At 41.1% G+C, this 19,029-nt stretch overlaps 1 protein-coding gene across 1 annotated transcript in view; it reads right to left on the reverse strand.

Moving 5' to 3' along the window:
• Positions 1 to 5,934: 5,934 nt before the first annotated feature.
• Positions 5,935 to 19,029, reverse strand: part of LOC122805802 (vomeronasal type-2 receptor 26-like) — a 41,697-nt gene continuing 28,602 nt past the window's right edge. Inside the window, exon 2 of the mRNA XM_044076065.1 lies at positions 5,935 to 7,121. Coding sequence (XP_043932000.1) covers positions 6,220 to 7,121 — 902 coding nt within the window. The 3' untranslated portion in view covers positions 5,935 to 6,219. The remainder of the gene's footprint in view (positions 7,122 to 19,029) is intronic.

Consider the following 19,029-nt stretch of genomic DNA (forward strand, 5'->3'; position numbering starts at 1 on the left):
TTTCACACTCACTGTTTGGGTAGTTGTAATCACCTCATATACTGGTGTTTGATAGGACCTCTATATTTTCCACTGTTCTCAGGAATACTGAGTGAGGTTCCTGTGACAAGGTTGGTGATCTGTAGCAGGCTACAATCTGATGAGCAGCTTTGCCCAATGTTAGTTACACTTGCATGATCTCCAAGCCCTCATGCTGTGCCACTAACCTGAAGGTGTGGGTATCCATACGGTAAATGGGTACACCCCTTCCTTTTGTATTTCACTTGTGGTTTTGGGTCCAAAGGTCAGAGAGATTGTGAGTGTTTTACGTGGAGCATGTCCAACAGCTCTGCATTTGACATAGCTTTGTATGTTAGGCAGTTAACACATCTGAGTACGTGATATGCAAGGAAGTACAGATGTAGCATTTTGAGATGGTCTGTGTATGGCATGTATTTCTGGCCACTAATGCTCTTTGTGAGATATCGCTGCAGGCTTCACAGTTGTTGTAGTTGTCTTGTGAGGTACATAGCAAAAGTGGCATTGTACTCTATTATAGTTCTAGTGAGTGATGAGTAGTGGGAAACAATGTCCCCTTCTATCCTGCATGAGACACATTTTCTGATGTGGTGTGCCACATAGCAGGGTTTCCTGACTACTGTGGGGATGTGATTATCACACTTGTGTCCAGTGTACACCTGTGACCCAAGTTCCCTTGTCACACTGTCAGTGTTAAGTATACTATCGCCTATGTTGTAGTTCTTGGCTACAGAGGTTTTAACAAAGGGGATGACAATGCACCTTTTGCCATTGAGCTAGAGGCCATGGCTTTGACAACAGCCATCTATCTCAGTGAGGCCCTTTTGTAGGATGTCCACATCTTCAATGTTTACAGTTATGGCACCTAGTTTGTTGTCCTCTGGTAAGTTCTGTAGCCACAGACCTTCCATGTTAAAGTTTACTTCAGGGAAGTAGGTACTAAATAGGACAATACACAGGACTGGACCTTGTGGTACTGCACTCATCACTGGTCCAAAGTCATACTTGGAGTCTGCTACCTTCACAGTGTGTGTTCTGTCAGTAAGCCTGTTGGCAACCCATCTTGTGACATAGCAATTTATACCTAGATTAGTGGGTTTATCTATATTTCCAGAGTGTGGGGTGGTGTTGTAAGCCATGGCAGGATCAACATAGGATGTGTGAACTACCTTACCCTTGTCGACAGTTCTGTTGACTGCTTCAATGTCATCTATCAGGTTTAGGTGACATGATCTGCATTTTACAAACCCAACATGGTTGTGGTCCAGGGTTTGGAGATTACAAATGTAATTGTTTATATGTTGCATGATGATACATTCCATGGCCTTGAAGAATGGGCTCGTCAGGCTAATGGGGCGCTAGTTCCTTGGGTCCGTGGTGTCTCCACCCTTGAGTAGTGGGATAACCATCACTGTGCACCATTCAACAGGCACAAAGCATGAGGTGAGGCTATGACTGTACATGGTACATCAGTGTGGTGCCTGTTCATTCTGTGGTTTGTGTGAAACACAGCCTGTGAAGTTATCTGGTTCATTGGCTGCTGTGATACTGGCTTTGGAGAGTGTTTTTTACCCGTGCAGCCATGAGGACAGCAACTTTGCAGCCTTCCATTATAGAGATGTGCTCTTTCATGGGTGAGAGGGGGTACAGTCAACAGTGATCCTATCTGCCAGGATGTTGGCAATATCAGTTGGGTCTGTATATTTAGTGCCATTGAGCTGTAACTCAGTACAGATCTGAGTGTAGCCATGACATGGACCTGTCTGTTGGGCAGAGATCTCCTGAGTAGACAGTATGCAGCAGAGTACAGATTGGGTTACATTCAGTCTTGTTGCATGGGGCAACTGTTTGAGGCCAGTAATACTCTTGTTGGGTACTTCAGTGGTCTTTCTGGCTGTTGAACATGCTTAGTCTGATTCATTGCAAGTGTGTTGTGGTACTTTCTGACGGGTCTAATGACTGATGAGTACTGGGAACCTCCTTTGACCTACATGTACAGACCTTGGCAGTTTATGTGAACACATAGCCTGATTTTCTGACAACTTTGTGAATGTGTTTCTGGAAGTAGAGATGTCTATCCACATTTGTCCATAGATCCCTTATTATCACCTCCGTATTTGGCATAAGTGTGTGAGCATGCCCAGTATAACCTTTCAATATGTTGTTGCCTGACATTTGCTTCATTTTCTAAGTGTGTGAGCATGCCCAGTATGACCTTTCAGTGTGATGCTGAATGAAATCCACTACATTTGTTGGAGTGTGTGAGCACGCCCAGTATAGACATTTATACTATATGTGTATGGAAAGTCAAGCTGTATCTTTACAGCAGTACTCACCTTTGTGTCACAGATTAACAGGGATCATGCTGGGCCTGCAGGGCTTCCATGAGACACTTTGCATAGACATCAACATTTCTACATACAGGGGGGACAACTATTTTTTGTACATTTCTACCCAGGGGCACACTTGATTGTTACTGTGGGTGTACATAGGATGAGGGTTTCATCTGACACTTGTACACATTTGCTATACCTGCACTGCTATGTACCGTACACCATTTCAGTCTGTACTGTTGCCTATCGTACTGGCTTGAGGCATACTACTGTGCTACAGATCCTAGCGTCCAATGTCCCTTATATATGATTGCGACTTCATAGCCTACACTACCCACATCACACCACCTGGCCTGATGTTCTCTGTCTGCATAGGCCTGTAGGGGAGGTTACCCATATGCCTTTTAGGGACATGATATAGCATTTCTTTGTGTTTGCATTACTATACAATTGTCCTGCTGTGTCTGTACCACTGAAATGCTATCATGGCTTAGTGGTTCAGTACTGTGACTATAGTGCACAGTATCCTGGGTTTGAGCCCTGTCACTGCTTTTTATTTTCATGCTGGGCAGAGCAGACTGCTTAAGGAACAGTAAAGCAAATATGAGCATGTTTACCTGACTTTGCCCAACTTTGCACGACATTGCCCAACCTTGCCCAACATTGCTCAACGCTGCCCAACATTGCACTAGTTAGCACAAGAAATTTTGTTTACGTATACTAAATATTAGTAAATGCTGCTTAGCACTGGTTTATATTACTTAAAACATGGCAATCATGCCTCCAGTGGTGCTGCAGGGCTGCCTATGTCAGATGCACATACTACACTCCCTATACATGTTTGGAAACAGGTAGTGCCAAGTTAGGCATCCCTTTTATTTTATGTGCAAGTCAGAGAGAGGTATCATTTCCAGGGTTCCTACTGAGCCACTGTATGTGCTATGTGTTGCCTCTTTGCCAAGGCCAAGGCATACTAAGCACGCCTCCTTCTGCCTACTGGGGCAGGCTCAGGTTGTTCCTCCTCCGAGTCACACTGTGCCTGTGCAGGCCTTGGCAATGGTGGGAGGCTGTTTGGCCCTGCCCCATGCTGTTCCTGCTGCAGCTGTTTTTGCAGGATCATGTTGTGTACCATGGCACATACCATGACAATTTGGGTACATGTAGATGGTGAGCACTGCAAGGCTCCACCAGATGTGTCCAGGCACCGGAACCATGACTTGAGCATCCCAAACACACGCTCGATGACATTTTGTGTTTGTGCGTGTGCCTCATTATGGAGTTCTTGTTCAGGTGTGTGTGTGCATTTCTGATGGGTGTCATCAGCCACGGCTCCAGCACGTATCCAGCATCCCCCACTAGGTGACAGTCAGGAATGTCCCCATTGGCAAATGTCTGTTACAGCTGTGTCAGATGCCAGATATGGGAATGGTGGTAGCTTCCAGGGCAGCCAGCACACACATTCAGTATTATGTCCTGGGCATCGCACACATCCTGGCAGTTGACGGAGTGGAAGCCCTTGCGGTTGATGTAGGCCCTACCCCGCTCACCGGCTGATGCTTTGATGTGTATGTGCGTGCAGTCAATTGCACCCACTACCTCAGGGTATTCCATTATTTGATGGAAGAGACGCATATTGCTGGCCAATACCTCAAGGAAATTGGGGAAATATACATGATCACCGACATGTGCTGACACGGCATTCAGGAACTGGTGCAGTATCCTGGATGCTGATGCCTGTGAAATCCCCATCATATCACCAGTTGGTTTCTGGAAGGTACCTGTTGCTAGTATTCGTAGGCTAACACATACCTTGGTTTCCACTGGGATGGGTTCCCCTCTGTTGGTTCTGTGTTTGAGGTATGGCCTGCACAGCTCAACAATTTGCTGCATGAGGTTTCTGTCCACTCTATAGCACTCCACAATCTCCAGCTCATGTAGCCCCTGCTAGGTTACCCTGGGTCTGTAAATTCTTCTCTGTCTCCTCACTGTGGGTTGCTCAGCAACATCTGCAATGGCACCACCCTCAGCATCTTGCACATGTTGCCTTATAATAGCAATGGCAGCCCCTAACATTTTTTTGTCTCAGTTAAGCTTTTTAAGTTTTCACTTCACTTTGTATACTGCAGTGTTGCAGTGTTTCTGAGTAAAACATGGGGGAATATTGTTTGCAGAGTTTTAAGTGCTGGGCTTGGCTGGGCTAGTGTACTGCCTGTGTAATTGGCTGATTCTGATTGATTTCACCTGGCAGCTCTGCTAGTTCTCCTTGGTTAACTTCCTACTACTACTTTTTCTTCCTTTTCCCTTTCTTTTTCCACAGGGGGCGGCACCACGCAAACAAGTGCAAACACTCACACGAGTGCACACGCACACACACAGACTTACACAGGCTTACACAGGCTTAGGCGGGCGCACATCCACGCACACAGGCTTACACAGCCTTACACAGGCTTACACGGGCGCACACACGCGCACACAGAAGTACACGGGTTTACAGGCGCGCACACGTGCGCACACAGTGTAAGCATCTTTGCAAGAAACTTTGGTTGTAGCCACAGCATACGCCTTCTGTTTCTGGGTTTCAGTTCAGACAACTGTAGACATGCCTCTTCCAGTCCTGAGTAACTCACAGCAAACACATGCCACTCTGCTCCAATAAGCTTACAGTCTTTGATACATACCCCCCTCATGATGTCACCTATCTACTACTCTGATATTCCCCTAATCCTACTCTTACACTCTAGGGACATGGTTTACATAGCAGGGAAAATTGGGATTCACTATCCTTATACTCATTTGCATAGGATTGCCTACTAATGCTTGGTTACATCTCTCACACTGAGCTTCTCCCCTTAGCAACCACTAGTCAGTAGCCATGTTGTCTTCAGCCTGCCATTCACTTGCATGGCAGATGTATATTTGTAATAAAATGCCTATTTTTGGCTTTTATTTTATTTTTTTTTTTGTTTTTTAGAGCGCCGCAAGTTTGCATGATGCTGCGCTATGCTTAAACACCGGGGATCGGGGAAAAAAATTATTAATTTTTTAAATTTTTTGCAACACATATAAATGCCAATGGCCTTATATTTGGCCATTGGCATGCTTCCTCAACTGGATGCATCCTTTATTTGGAGCTGTCATTGCTCCATTTTGCTATTTGCAGAACAGTACTCAGTTACCAACCGAGTACATTTCTGCAAATAACACTACTCTTACTCGGACAGGTTAGTGTTTCCTGGATCGCAAATTTACCTCATTTGCATAGCTTTCAGCAGCAAATGAGGTAATTTGCATAACCTAACACTGTCTGTGCAAGAGTAGTTTTAGGAGCTCTCATGTATGCCCTTGCTGGCTGTTCCTGGATCGCTCGGCAGACATATTGGTTTCTGGAGTCTTACACAACTCTTAGACTCCGCGCAAGCCTTCGTAAATCCAGCCCATTATGTTTCCTTTTATTATTCAGTGCTGACCTTTACTGTTAAACTGTGTGTTACAAAGGACTACAGTAGTATTGGAATGAATGTTCTTGTACTGAGGAATTTTTAAAAGCAAATAATGTTTAATTTCATGTTGCTTGTTACACAGTTATCTCTAATTACACATTTTTTGTTAATACAAGCTGCACATCTGATAGTTAAACAGAAAAAGAAAATACATTAATTTGTTCTTCAAAAGATTTGAGCAAACTGACTCTGTTCTCAGCCCTATGTCATAAAATTCTAATTAATTGCAGCTACACAAGCTTAACATGAGATTTATGCTACAGGAATGACTAGTAATAAAATACATATAATGATCATTCCATTGCAACTTAGGGTCCTGCATCTCAAAGCAAATATTATAGCCTTAATAACTTCTCAGGCAAACATATCTAATGTGTTCTCCAAGCTATAGATTCTTTAATGTTTTGATCTGGCCTCAATAAAATAATATAGCACTTTGGAAAGAAAATACAGCTCAATAATCCAAATCCTGAGGACAATATTGCAAATATTTCCACAGTAACAACATACTTTCCTTTGGTGCTCAGATATGCTGGTATGAATGACAGCCAAACACTGACAAATATCAACATGCTAAATGTGATGAATTTAGCCTCATTATATCTGTCCGGTAATTTTCTTACTAAAAAAGCAACTACAAAACATACAGTAGCCAAACATCCAAGGTATCCAAGCATGAAGTAGAACATGGCAACAGAGCCTTCATTGCATTCTAGGATTATTTTGTTTCTGTATGACTTAATGTTTTTTTCTGGGAATGGTGATATATAAGCAAACCAAACAATGCATATGATCACCTGTAGAAGAACACAGAAACAGCCAATGAAACTTGGTGTCCTGTTTCCCAGACACTGCTGTTGGAAAGCTACTGACCTTGTTGAACCGAATGCCATGACTACAGTGATTGTTTTTGCCAGGATAGTAGAGAGGCAGACAGCAAATATAACACCAAATGCAGATTGTCGTAGCTTGCACATTGTGATGTTTGGTTTTCCAATAAACATTAAAGAGCAGAGAAAACAAAGAACAAGACATAAAAGTAGTAAATAGCTGAGACTGCGGTTGTTTGCCTTTACTATTGGAGTGTCTCTGCATTTAACAAAAGTCCATAGTATAAATGCAGGGATGATGGAGAGAAATACAGTGAGACTAGTCAGTGCTGCTCCAAGTAGTTCTTCAAAGGATAAATATTCCACAACCTTCAGACTGCACATCACCTTCATTTCATCTGGCCAGGAATCGTCTGGACACTTCATACAGGCTGCAGAATCTGTTTTGACAAACACCAAATTATAACAAAGAAGCATTAGTCAATCAGCTTACTTATTCTTTGTGCATCTATTGTTTAATTTCATTGGATAGTAAGCAGTTCAAGAAAGAAAACTACAGAAAAAATGTAACAGGACATCATCAGTTACTAGTACCAGTCACTTTATCTCACATCTTACTTCTTATTTTACCCAAATGAGTTAATACTTCACCACTTCCAGAGTAACTGATGCAATCCAAAATAAAATACTTCACATTGTGCACACAACTGCAAATCTTAGGGAAGCTAATTTTTCCAAATTATCATTGCTTCTTTTGTATAACCTACCTAACTGAACTGGATTCATGATAATTTGGTGACTGATACTTCGGCAAGTGCTGAAATAGCAATAACTTAACACAGAAATCATGTTACATTGATTAGACTTGTGTTCACAGACTAGAATGCTGGCAGTCTTATGTGAGAAGTCAGGGGATGGGTATGGTAAAGTGTTACCAGGCATCACAGCATCAAGGTATCAGATGAGACATGTTACTAAAGTGTAGGCCATGCCCAACAACCATTGTGGCAGCAGGAAAAGGATAGGCATCATATCAAGAATAAATTGCATTTATGATCAACTAAGCAGCTGGTCAACAGGTCTCCGAGAGTGTACAATTCATGGAATAGGTGAAAATGTGGGTTTAGATACACATATTTAATATTCTGATATTTCATTCCTTCTGTTTTTGATCTTCCTGTACTCCTATCTATGGCATTTCTTACAATTTCACATTACACCAAACTTTGGTTATTACTCTCATTTTCTTACAATGTCCATTGGATACATCATGTACTGAACTCATTAGAATTGCTGAATACCAAAAAATTGCATCTGTGTAGGATGTGAACATAGTACAGGCACTGCCTCCATGTTTGTGTTTAATGGATGGCAAGTGTGAAGGCTTACATCAGGTGGGTGTGTCAGGTTAGACTTGCAAAGTGTTACATGTATGTCTGTCAAGGTTGGAAATGCAAGTAAGCAGCTCACAATTCACAGGTTTTGTTTCATTAACATCCAACCTCATCTTCATTTGTTGGCAAATTGTGTTTTTTTCTGTCAGTTTTTTATTCTTATTTTATTATTTTTTGACAATTGTTTGAACGATGTGATGCTTAGCTTAATCATGGGAAATGGAGGAATGACTGGAAGTTTTGCTATGCTTATTTTGTTTGAGTAGCATTGTGTGCAATCAAAAAGGAGACCTTAATAATATTTAGTAAATAAGGGAATGCCATGTAACCATTCCAGTGTCAACATTGCTAAATTCTGACAGTTAGCATTGTGTATGTGGAATACACCTACTATTTAACTATGTAGCAGCAGGTGTTAATGCACTTAATGCAGGAATACATTCCTTTTTGGGGCAAGATGGTGCTGGATTCAAATACAGCTGTATCTAATATTTTTATGTACTTTTGTATTACTGTTGGTACACATTGGTGTGCAATGTGCACCTCTGTTAAAACATGGAACACAAAAGTGAAGGGATCAATTGCTTCTCCAGTATTGCTAAAGTGTACTGAGTCTTTGGAATACACTTGCTACTTAACTGACTCTGTGGCAGCAGGTATTATTACACTTGATGGTGGTACTGGGTTCGAATACAACTGTATCTAAGCCTTTTAAATACATTTGCATTACCATTGCTGCACATTGGCGTGTGATGCACACCATCACACAGTAATGCATTAAAGAAAAGAAATGGGGAAGATAGGACAGTGGTGAAATACAGAGCAAGCAAGAGGAAGAACAAATGTAAAGCAATACAGGAATGTGCAGGAGGGCGGTAGGAAAGCACCATAGCTATTCATTTCTTCAACAGTAAAAACTGATAATATAACCAGAATATTAGGTGAATGTGCCTGTTTTTTTTTTTGTTTTTTTTGAGAGTTAGAGGAATGTTGGGGAAGAGATGTACATATGTCTGGGTCTGGTAAGTTGGGTAGGTGAGGAAGTAGTTGCAGGCAAACAAGACAAACAAGACAAGAGACAGGGATGATGATGGACATAAACGGCCGATGGACACCATGGATGGGCTGATGGTGGGGACATCCAGATCCCATAGTCACCAAACTGGGGTGACAGTGACAATATAATCCTCACCAGCAGGACTGTCCCCCACACTGCTGACCAGTATAGGCATGACTACAATGAACTCCGGAGGAGAAATGGGGGTACTCATAATGCTTGGATCGAGTAATATAGGATGGAGGACATCCCACAGATGTGTAAGTATCAACAAAAGATAGTACTTGTAAGGCTTAAAAGTTGAATATAGGCAAGACCGGTAATGATTATGGTATTCAGTTCTGTTTTTTTCCACAAATACCATGAAAAGGGAGTGGAATGTTAGGACTCATGGTGCTAGGTTGGCGAGGATGAGGAAGGCATATGGTATGTATGCAGCAGTAGAGCAATGCTATTCTAGCATTGAAAGTTAAAGATACCATGTTTGGTATTTTATAGAGTTGTATCAAATTGAGCATGCATGTCTCATCTGTAAAAGCAAGTATGCATGCATTAGTTGATAGGACAAATCAAGAGTACTATATTAAACTTTAGTCAGAGGTTCTGGGTTCAAATAACACACTTCCCAAACATATAATACTATTAATTCTTCAATTATGTGTAACTTAAAGGTTTAAATTAAAAGCTCTACACTAGTGTCACACATGCCCTGCTGTAAACAGTAATCTGTATAATTGGACCACACATATGTGCAATATATGCACATGAAGAGGAGTATTTTCTGCAATCTGTAGTAAAGTATGCATCTGTTAGGAGTTGGTAGTCTTAAAAATAATAGTTACCTGTTAGAGGTTGATAGTTTTAAGAGTACAGGTTAATAAAGTCAAATAATTGTATTAATGCATTGTATGTTATTGTTCATATGAAGGACTAATCTTATCTCTTTTTTCTGTCTCATCCCAATCCTTATCTCTGTCTTTTTTTTTTCTAATTGTAATTGTTGTTCTATATTATTGTGTGTTACCAAAATATGTCCATGTCATCATGTATACAACATCATGAAATGCTTCACAGCACAGTGGGGTAGGCCGGCCCCACAGGATCTGCCTGCTCCCACTCCATTGGCCCTGGCAACATTGCCCAGTACATCTGGGAGCCAACCTGGCAGTACCACCTCTGCTGTCCCTGCACTACCTGTTCCCTTGGATAGGTCTGCCCTAGTGAATAGTCCATTGGTTTCCTCTGGGAGCAGTGGCAGAGGTGGTGTATCTGTACTGAACTGCCAGGGATGCTCTGTAGGGTTGTGCGCCACACTGTTGGTGCACACCTACACTGGATGGGACCCTATATAAATCAGAGGCTTGGGATAGTTCTACCTGGGCTGTAACCATCCAGTGCATGCATGTCCTGGAGGTTGGTGCAACACCTTCCGAGAATGCAAGCACGTCTCAGGAGAAGCTTCCAGGTAGGCTTTGTTATCTGAACAGCTGAATACTGTTGTATAGTAAAACAAATGAATGTTAATTCTGCATCATGTCTTTTGTTTGGGAGGGGGCTGAATATTGCTACAGTAATAAGCTTAGGTTAAAGTTGTCAGCCATGTTCTTTTTGAAAGCAGAGTTAATGCACATATAAAGGGGTGAAAATAAAAAGCGGTAAATGTATTATCCCGTGTTACTGTTAATTGTGATGATGTTGCCCGTACCTCTTGCTTAACTTCTTCCAGGACCATCTGGACTGCAGTACAGTATGTCTTCTGCAGATGATATTTTATGTCAGTACTGCAGGTCAATTTAAAGAAATATTGTAGTGTGTGATTTTGATCTCAGGCCTGTTATGTGTATTAATGTACTGTCTGTAATAGTGACAGCACTGTTAGTTAGCATATATTGCACTATAGTAGTGCAAGTATTAATGTATTCCTGTTTTTCTTGCTTTTTATCATAGGTTTATCATAGGTTGTCATTACAGTGAGAGTGTTGAGCCCTGTGCCACCTAATGTCAGTGTATCAGCAGACTTTGGTGATGATAGTGGCCAAACTGAGGCACAGTCATGGGGGTGCAGATGTTGAATTTGACACAGAGATTGACATACAGCCATCAACTGCATTTCCATCATACACAGCCAGTAGGCTTACACCTACCCAGTCCACTGTCCCCACAGATATTGGACAGGTGGAGGGTGAGGACATTGATCTGGAAAGTGTGGCTACTGCGGCTTCAGTGCCTGTTGAGTCTGGCCATAGCCAAGGTGTGGGTGAAGTGTCACACAGGAAGACTGATAGGGGTGCTTGGAGGGAGCCTACTGTCCTTCCTTCAACTAGTGCAGGTGTCACATCTCTTGCCACTCAATTTATGCTTATGGCCATCATGGAGACACAGAGACATTCCCATAGGTGCTCCAGATAAATGCTGAGGGTTATGAATATGGCACAGTCTGACATGCGTGACTGCTTCCACAGTGTTGCCAACTTAGTGGATAAGATGAATGACACATTGGAACTAGCGGTGTCTGTCATGGAATGAGGGGTGTCTGTCATGGAATGGGCAGTCTCTCTAATGGAACATCTGCTGGGAGGGGAATGGCATCCTCATGGGCATAGGTCAGCCACATCATCTGTTGTCAGCCAACGTGGCCATTCTTGATCACGCTTTGATAGTGGCAATACTTCCACTGCTCCATCAGTAAGTGCGCTGTTCAAACCCAGATATGGCAGACCATGGGGTTGTGGTCCTGGGAATCCCAGTGAAGGAAACTCATTCGGCAGACATTGGTCACATTCAGGTAGCATTTATTTTATTTATTTATTCATTGACATTTGTTTACCGGGAAAGACCATTGGGCCAAAAAAGCCCATTTTTAGTGGAGGCCCAGGGAGAAAAGCTCCAACGGTAAGTATAGTAGTATATAAAAGCTCTTTGAAATTGTTAGATACAGTAATATTAAAGTAAAGAACAGAGTTTTTATACAGACATACAATAGGAATTCATATTAACATATTATATGTATATAGAACAATGTGATTATACAAAGGCAAAGGTGGTGCACAAAAATCAGTATTTGTGAAAGGTATTATACAGAGACAAAAGGTAATATGCAAGATCAGTATAATATCAATCATCTAATGAGATATTTGCAGGTTAAAATAGTTTGAAACACACACCAGGTAGGCATAATACATTTTGAAATTTAGTAGTGATAACAAAGTCATAGAGAGATATATACAGTCCAGCAGCAGTGCATCAGACCATCAGAGTGGACATGCCAGTGCAACTCCTGTCAGAGCCAGTTCTCGTAGTTGGGGATGAGAAAGATGAAGTGCCACCTCTACCATACATAGTTCACACCTGTCTGACAGACCAAGACATACATAGAACTAGCACAGGCTGTGTTCATGCAGACACTCACACACCAGTTTCACCTGGAGGACCCCTACACACACACACACACACACACACACACACACACACACACACACACACACACACACACACACACACACACATCAGGTACTTATTTTGTCACACTGGCCATTTGTTGTTTTATCCTAATGTCTTTTGCCTTCTCTTTCTTGCTCACACATACTCACTGGCCTTTTATGTCAGCCTAGGCTTCTTGACCACCCCCCACAGAACACCCTATGAAAGTGATGATAACTGTGCCATATCTCTGTTTTCTATCTTTTGTATTCAGGGATACAAAGGCTATGTCTGATGCTCAGGGTGCATAGCTAACTTAGTGTTTGGTATATCTGCATTTCTGTTGTTGAATTGGTTATTATATGTTTGACTTATATTGGCCTTAGTAAGTTATACAGTTGATAGCATCATACAATTACAACTTTATAGTGAAGGCTGTTGTAAGGGTTGTGAAGTCAGAAACTACAGTTTGTGTCATTACTTTCTAACATCTCTCTTTTTTGATTTTCCAGTACAAAAGTATGGTGCACATCATAAGTCATGCCATCATATTCAGATCTTAGGATTGTATGACTGCTGTAGTAAAATTTCATCAGAACAGTAATACAGTATAATGCTGTCTTTTACACATACCTCACTAGATACATGCAGCAGGTGGAGAAACCACAGGGCTTTCTCAGAAAGATAACAAAGGGCCTACAAACCATGCCTTGATATACATGGATAGAGTAAAAGCCATGTCACAGTAATCTCTCTGATATAGGATGAGGTGATGTCTGCTTGGCCTCTAGAGTGCCTGTCCATACCCTGGTGGAATGACTGCATATCCAAAAATTGGGTCTATATTAAATTCTGAAAGCTGACAATGTCGAATCTGACATTGTAGACACGAGAATAGCGAAACTGCAGAACATCGAACAGGTAAATGAAAGTCTCCATAAGGGGAGATTTCCATTTACTTCAATGTAGTGCAGTCTCGTAGTTGGTATATTTAATTAGCCGGGGGTGTGGGGGGGTGCAGGGGGGCTTGCCCCCCTGTCTACTCCATTTATTTATTTATTTTTTTGTTGTTTTATTTTTTTTTCAGAACATTCAATGTTTTAACAGTTCGATCACTAAAGGTCGACCTTTAGTGATTTGAACTGTTAAATATTCAATGTTCTAATATAGACCCCAAAAATCTGATATAGCTGATGACATCAGCATTGTCTGTTGAGAATATAGTAACAACAGCGTCCTACATACTGGTGTAAAAGGCTATCTGTAATGTCAAGCAAGAGCTCATACACACACACACACACACACACACACACACACACACACACACACACACACACACACACGCACTTGACTGCAGTAAGAATACAACCTCTACCGATCTAAGTACACAGACTACAGAACATACTACGTAATACAAATACCATGACACAAGTCTGACTTTTGCAAGACTGCAACTGAATTTACAGTACATGACATCAAGAGGCCATGTGTGAGGCAAGATGTTGGCAGCCCTGCATAGGTGCATAATTTCATAGATTCATATGAGGCTACTACCATAATGGCCCTTGGTGCATAAGACGTTACCAAGCTAATGGGCCTAAGCTCTTTTCAAGCCTAGCCATGCTGTAACATTGCTCCCTTATAGATATGTAGTCCATATTTGTGAATCCATGATCAGCACTAGTTGCCCCTGTCTAAGAGTGGCATAGGTGACACCCCGCCAGGGTAAATTTATGATTTCTCATCCAGTTGAACAAGTTACACACAAATAGGGTGATTGAGGAGCTAAGTTTCATGTGAATTGAGAGTTTGTTCCATAGGAGTGGCAACCTTTGGGAGACATATCTGTCTTTTCAGCATGTCCTGTTGATGTTGCAGTCTAGGTTAAGGTCCCTACAGTGAGTGAGTCTTGTCCTATTTGATGTGAGGAGGTGCAGCATTTCCACTAAGTTTGGATTCAAGAGTACTCTGTAGGTCAGGCACAAGGTACCTCTCAGTCCTCTGTATGATACAGAGTATAGTGACTGGGCCTTCAGCCTGTCCATGTAGTTCATGTGTTGACATCCCTGGATTTTCTTGGTGAGAAACCTCTTAGGTCTCTCCAGATGCTGCAGGTGTCTGGTGATGTACATATAAAAGTCCGCATTGTACTCTATTGTTGGTCTGATGAAGGCTGAGTACAGTGTATTGATAACATCCTTAGTCTTGGATGCCCTTACTTATGAGGTGTGCATTGTAAAGGCCTACCTTATGGACACATGATGATCAAAGTTGAGGTTGCTGTCAACCTTCATTCCCAAATCCTTCACCATTGGGTTGGAAATTAGGAAGGTATTACAAATAATGTAATTTGGAGGGACTTTTCATTTGCTGAATGGGATAATAGTGCATTTTTTGGGTTAACTTTAAGTCTGTGGCTTTTGCAATAATCATTTATATATGTCAATCCACCTTGCAGTATGTTGACATTGTTTGTGGATACAGTGATTGCACACAGTTTGCAGTCATCAGCGAGCTTGTTGAGCCACAGGCTATCTATTATCACCTGAATTTCTGAGAAATAGATTCCAAACAGTAACGGGCCCAACACAGACTCTTGTGGAACACCACTGATAACAAGTGTGCTGGTAGAGATGGAATCCCGAACTATGACTGTATGCATTCTGTTGCTGAGAGAGTTGGCTACCCATCTAATGATGTTTGGGTTAATCCCCAGCAGGATGATTTTCTCAATGATGCCTGAGTGGTGGATTGCATCAAAGCCCTTGGCCAAGTCAAGATAGGCAATATAGGGCTTTGGTGATATTTAAAGAATTCCACTAGGTTTAACAAGCATGATCTGCCATTAACATAGCCAAACTGTGTCATATCCAGAGTTTGAAGGTCACCAATGTCCCTGTTGATAAGGTCCAAGATGATTCTCTCCATGGCCTCACAGACAAGGCTGGTCAGGATTATGTGTCTATAGTTCCCTGGGTCGGTATCGGGCCCCCCCCCCGTGCAAGGGGATTACAGTTGCTGTTTTCCAATCTGCTGAGACAAAGCCACGACTGTGGTTGAAAAGAGTACCCCAGTGGTTATGCTATCTCTTGCTATACTCCATTTAGTAAGCAGCCTGGGATGTTATCTGGTCCCACATATGCAGTGCTTTTGTCCTTGGTGAGTACAGTTATGAACTGTTCTTTGAAGATAATAGGTAGAGAACTGGTGAAAGGTATGCTTTGGGGTATGATTGCTGGAGACAGGGGTGTGAAATTAATGCCAAACCTGTCTGCTAACAGGATGGTGATATCCTCAGGTTCTGTATGGTTGGTACCATCCACTATGAATTTGGTGCAAAGCTAGGCCTTCCCTTTCATATTATAGACATAGCTAAAGAATGCCTTGGGATTGCTATGGATGCTAATTAAGTTTCATAATTACCTTTACAGGACTTTACAGTATGTCTCATTTGCTTGTTCAAGCTATGGAGGGTGGTCTTCTGCTGAAACTGTTCCCTCCACTTCTGGACATCAGTTTCTTTCTCTTGTTGTATAATCTATTTATGCTTCATGTCCAACAGGGTGGCATGTCTTTTTGTGAGCAGGTTTTGATCTGAGAAAATCTGCTGGGGGTGAGATTGGGAGAAAACAAATAAAAAGTGTTTTACTATACAGCAGTACAATTTACGATGAATAACTATGTAAAATAAAAAAAAAATCCATTACCAAAGAGGTAACCACTGAGCATCTTACCATGCAGGAAGAGTGACTTATTGTGTCCAATATGGGATCAGGATGCTGAGCAGAGACACTGTTGATGCACCACACGCATGAAATACTACCTGGCAAATGATGCAATGGCAGCCCTTCCTATTGTGGTATTGCTCCCCTGTGAACATGACCAGGCCCTTACTGCAACATGGGTACAGTCTATCACACTGATTACCTTAGAGAAATGTGACACCACATAAAAGCCAAGCATAGTCCTGGCTTGATCCCATAGTGATACTGGGAAATGGTCCACACATGCCAAGAATATATCTATGAACTGTCAAAGTATCCTAGAGACAAAAGTCTGTGAAATATCTAATGTTTTCCCAGTCTGACTAAGGAAGATCCTCATGGAAAGTATAGCGAGGGCTTATACATACCTTTGTCTCCACAGGGATAGTAAGGTCATGCATCCGTCCCCCCAGACTCTCTGTGGGGCCAAATATACTCATTACAACCCATATATTATCCTTGACCACTCTGAACAGTGAGCACTTTCTGGGTGCAAGCATTGGCTCAGCCAAGACAAGCAGTTCACACTAGGAAATAAGTAGGCTAGCAGCAAGTGACAGCCTAATCTCAAATTCCAAAGCACAAAGAATGGGTGTGACTCTGCCTTTTATAATGATTCTGTGGACGGTATGGAAAAATAGAAAACGTTGACTATAAATTGCAAGTAGGCTGGAGAAAGCCTCATTAGCATATGCTGTTTTATATCTTTTCTAATTTCAATCTCATTATTTGTTCATTTGCTTATGATCATTCAAGATCATCACACATTAGTGTAAGTGGCTTCTATGAGTCTTGCCTTTGCTGCACTTAAGCTCAGACAGCTAAGGTACACGTTTGCATAATAGCTTTGCCAACCATCCATAGACTTTCTATCCAGGATATAACTGATGTTTTCTGGTGCTGAAGATTTCAAAGGCTTGCAACAATTTGAAAGATTAGGAACTACAGCTCAGTAAGTTACTGGTCAGATATTTAAAAATACAAGCAAAGACTTTAAAAACGCACCGTATTTACTATTTAAGTGGAAGCTGCTGCCAACAGTGAAAATAAAAATCATATATGATTCCTGAAATACAATTATGTTGCATTTGGTAGTTATAAAATATTCTGTCAGCCATGAATAGTGAAAGAGTTTAGAGGTTCAGGTTTGAGTCTCATGCGATATTGTTTAACACAAATGTAAATGAATATAATTAAGCTCACAATCTTGGCTTAGGTTTGTAATTCTATTGAAACATTACACCAAACATGCAAAGATGGAGTTTGAAAAGAATGAGTACATTCAAAGAACATTGGGATGTATAACTTGTTTAAAATTTGAAAAGTCTTTGAAGACTGTTTTAACATTGTAAGCATCAACAAAACTGTAAACAAAATATTAGCAAGACAATCCTCATTATCAAATAACAGTTTACAAGAACAAAAGTGCAAAGTACATACACAGAGAAGAGTGCAATGCGTCATAGTTAATGCATGCTAGCACTGTCTCTGGAAAGAACACAATACAGCTACACAATACAGCTACAAGTATATTCAAGCTAAAAAAGCTATGTATTTGATACAATCAGCTACATAACAAGAGATAGCAAGAGCTTATTATGAAAACTGTGTGTTTTAGGAAATTAAGTGTTGAAATGCCTGTAGAGAAATTCAGTACTTATTCCTTACACAATGTTGACAATGAAGAAGGGAGATACAGAATGTATTGCAAACATTTTTCCCAGGATTCAGCAAACTTTCGTGCAAGAATAGCTTGTTCTTGCATGGAAGGGACCGTTCCCATGCAGCACTGCAGCGTGATATGCATATTCATGAAGGCGCATTTCTGTCTTCTAATATGGACATGGTTCTGTGTATGAGCACAGGGGGGGTGAGAGCAGTGCTCTCACAATAAACATGCCCCCTGCACTCCATAATTGCATTGCAGCAATGTGAAGTTAGCGATAGTGTCTGTGGACACCATTACCACTCAACCTCAGAAAAAATCTGGACAAAGACATAAAAAACAAGGGACAAATAGGGACAAATGTGAAATATTGCTCTCACAAACTTATAAAGTTGATAGAATGACAGGCTTCACATTAGCATGAATTTTCCAAAGGGTATGAATTGTAAAACTCAAATGTCTGTCATTATTTTCTAACTGCAGTATTTAATGCTTTGCCACTAATCTGCCAGAAAACCACAATTGTATGAAAAATATAAGGCAAAAATCTGGACATTCTGTGAAAATCTGTACAGTTGAGAGGTATGGCAGACACTATTACTGTCTGTGAAGCATACCTCTCAAATGCAAAGCCTGTCATGTTATCACCGTTTGAAAAGCACAGCCCCCCACAGATAATGTTGCAGAAAGCAATGTGCATACCCCTACATTAAAAAAATAAAACACATCTGTTTATTTTTTTTTTCAGTCCACAATAAAGTTTAAGTGTAGCTGAGCAGGTGTGTGCATCGTGCAGCTCTGCTCAGCCTAGCTTAGACATCAAAATAGCTAAACAGGAATATACTTCAAAAAGTAGCAATGTGGAAATAGTGAAGTGGTTAGAGCACTCACTTTGTAAATAGTTATTCTTGGTTTGGTTCCCACTAAAGCCCATTTGCATTTTACATGTGTAAGCAGTATATATATATATATATATATATATATATATATATATATATATATATATATATATATATATATATATATATATATATATATATATATTAT

The sequence above is a fragment of the Protopterus annectens genome, chromosome 7.part0, assembly GCF_019279795.1.
Source record: "Protopterus annectens isolate FY-2018-M chromosome 7.part0, PAN1.0, whole genome shotgun sequence".
Taxonomy (NCBI): domain Eukaryota; kingdom Metazoa; phylum Chordata; order Ceratodontiformes; family Protopteridae; genus Protopterus; species Protopterus annectens.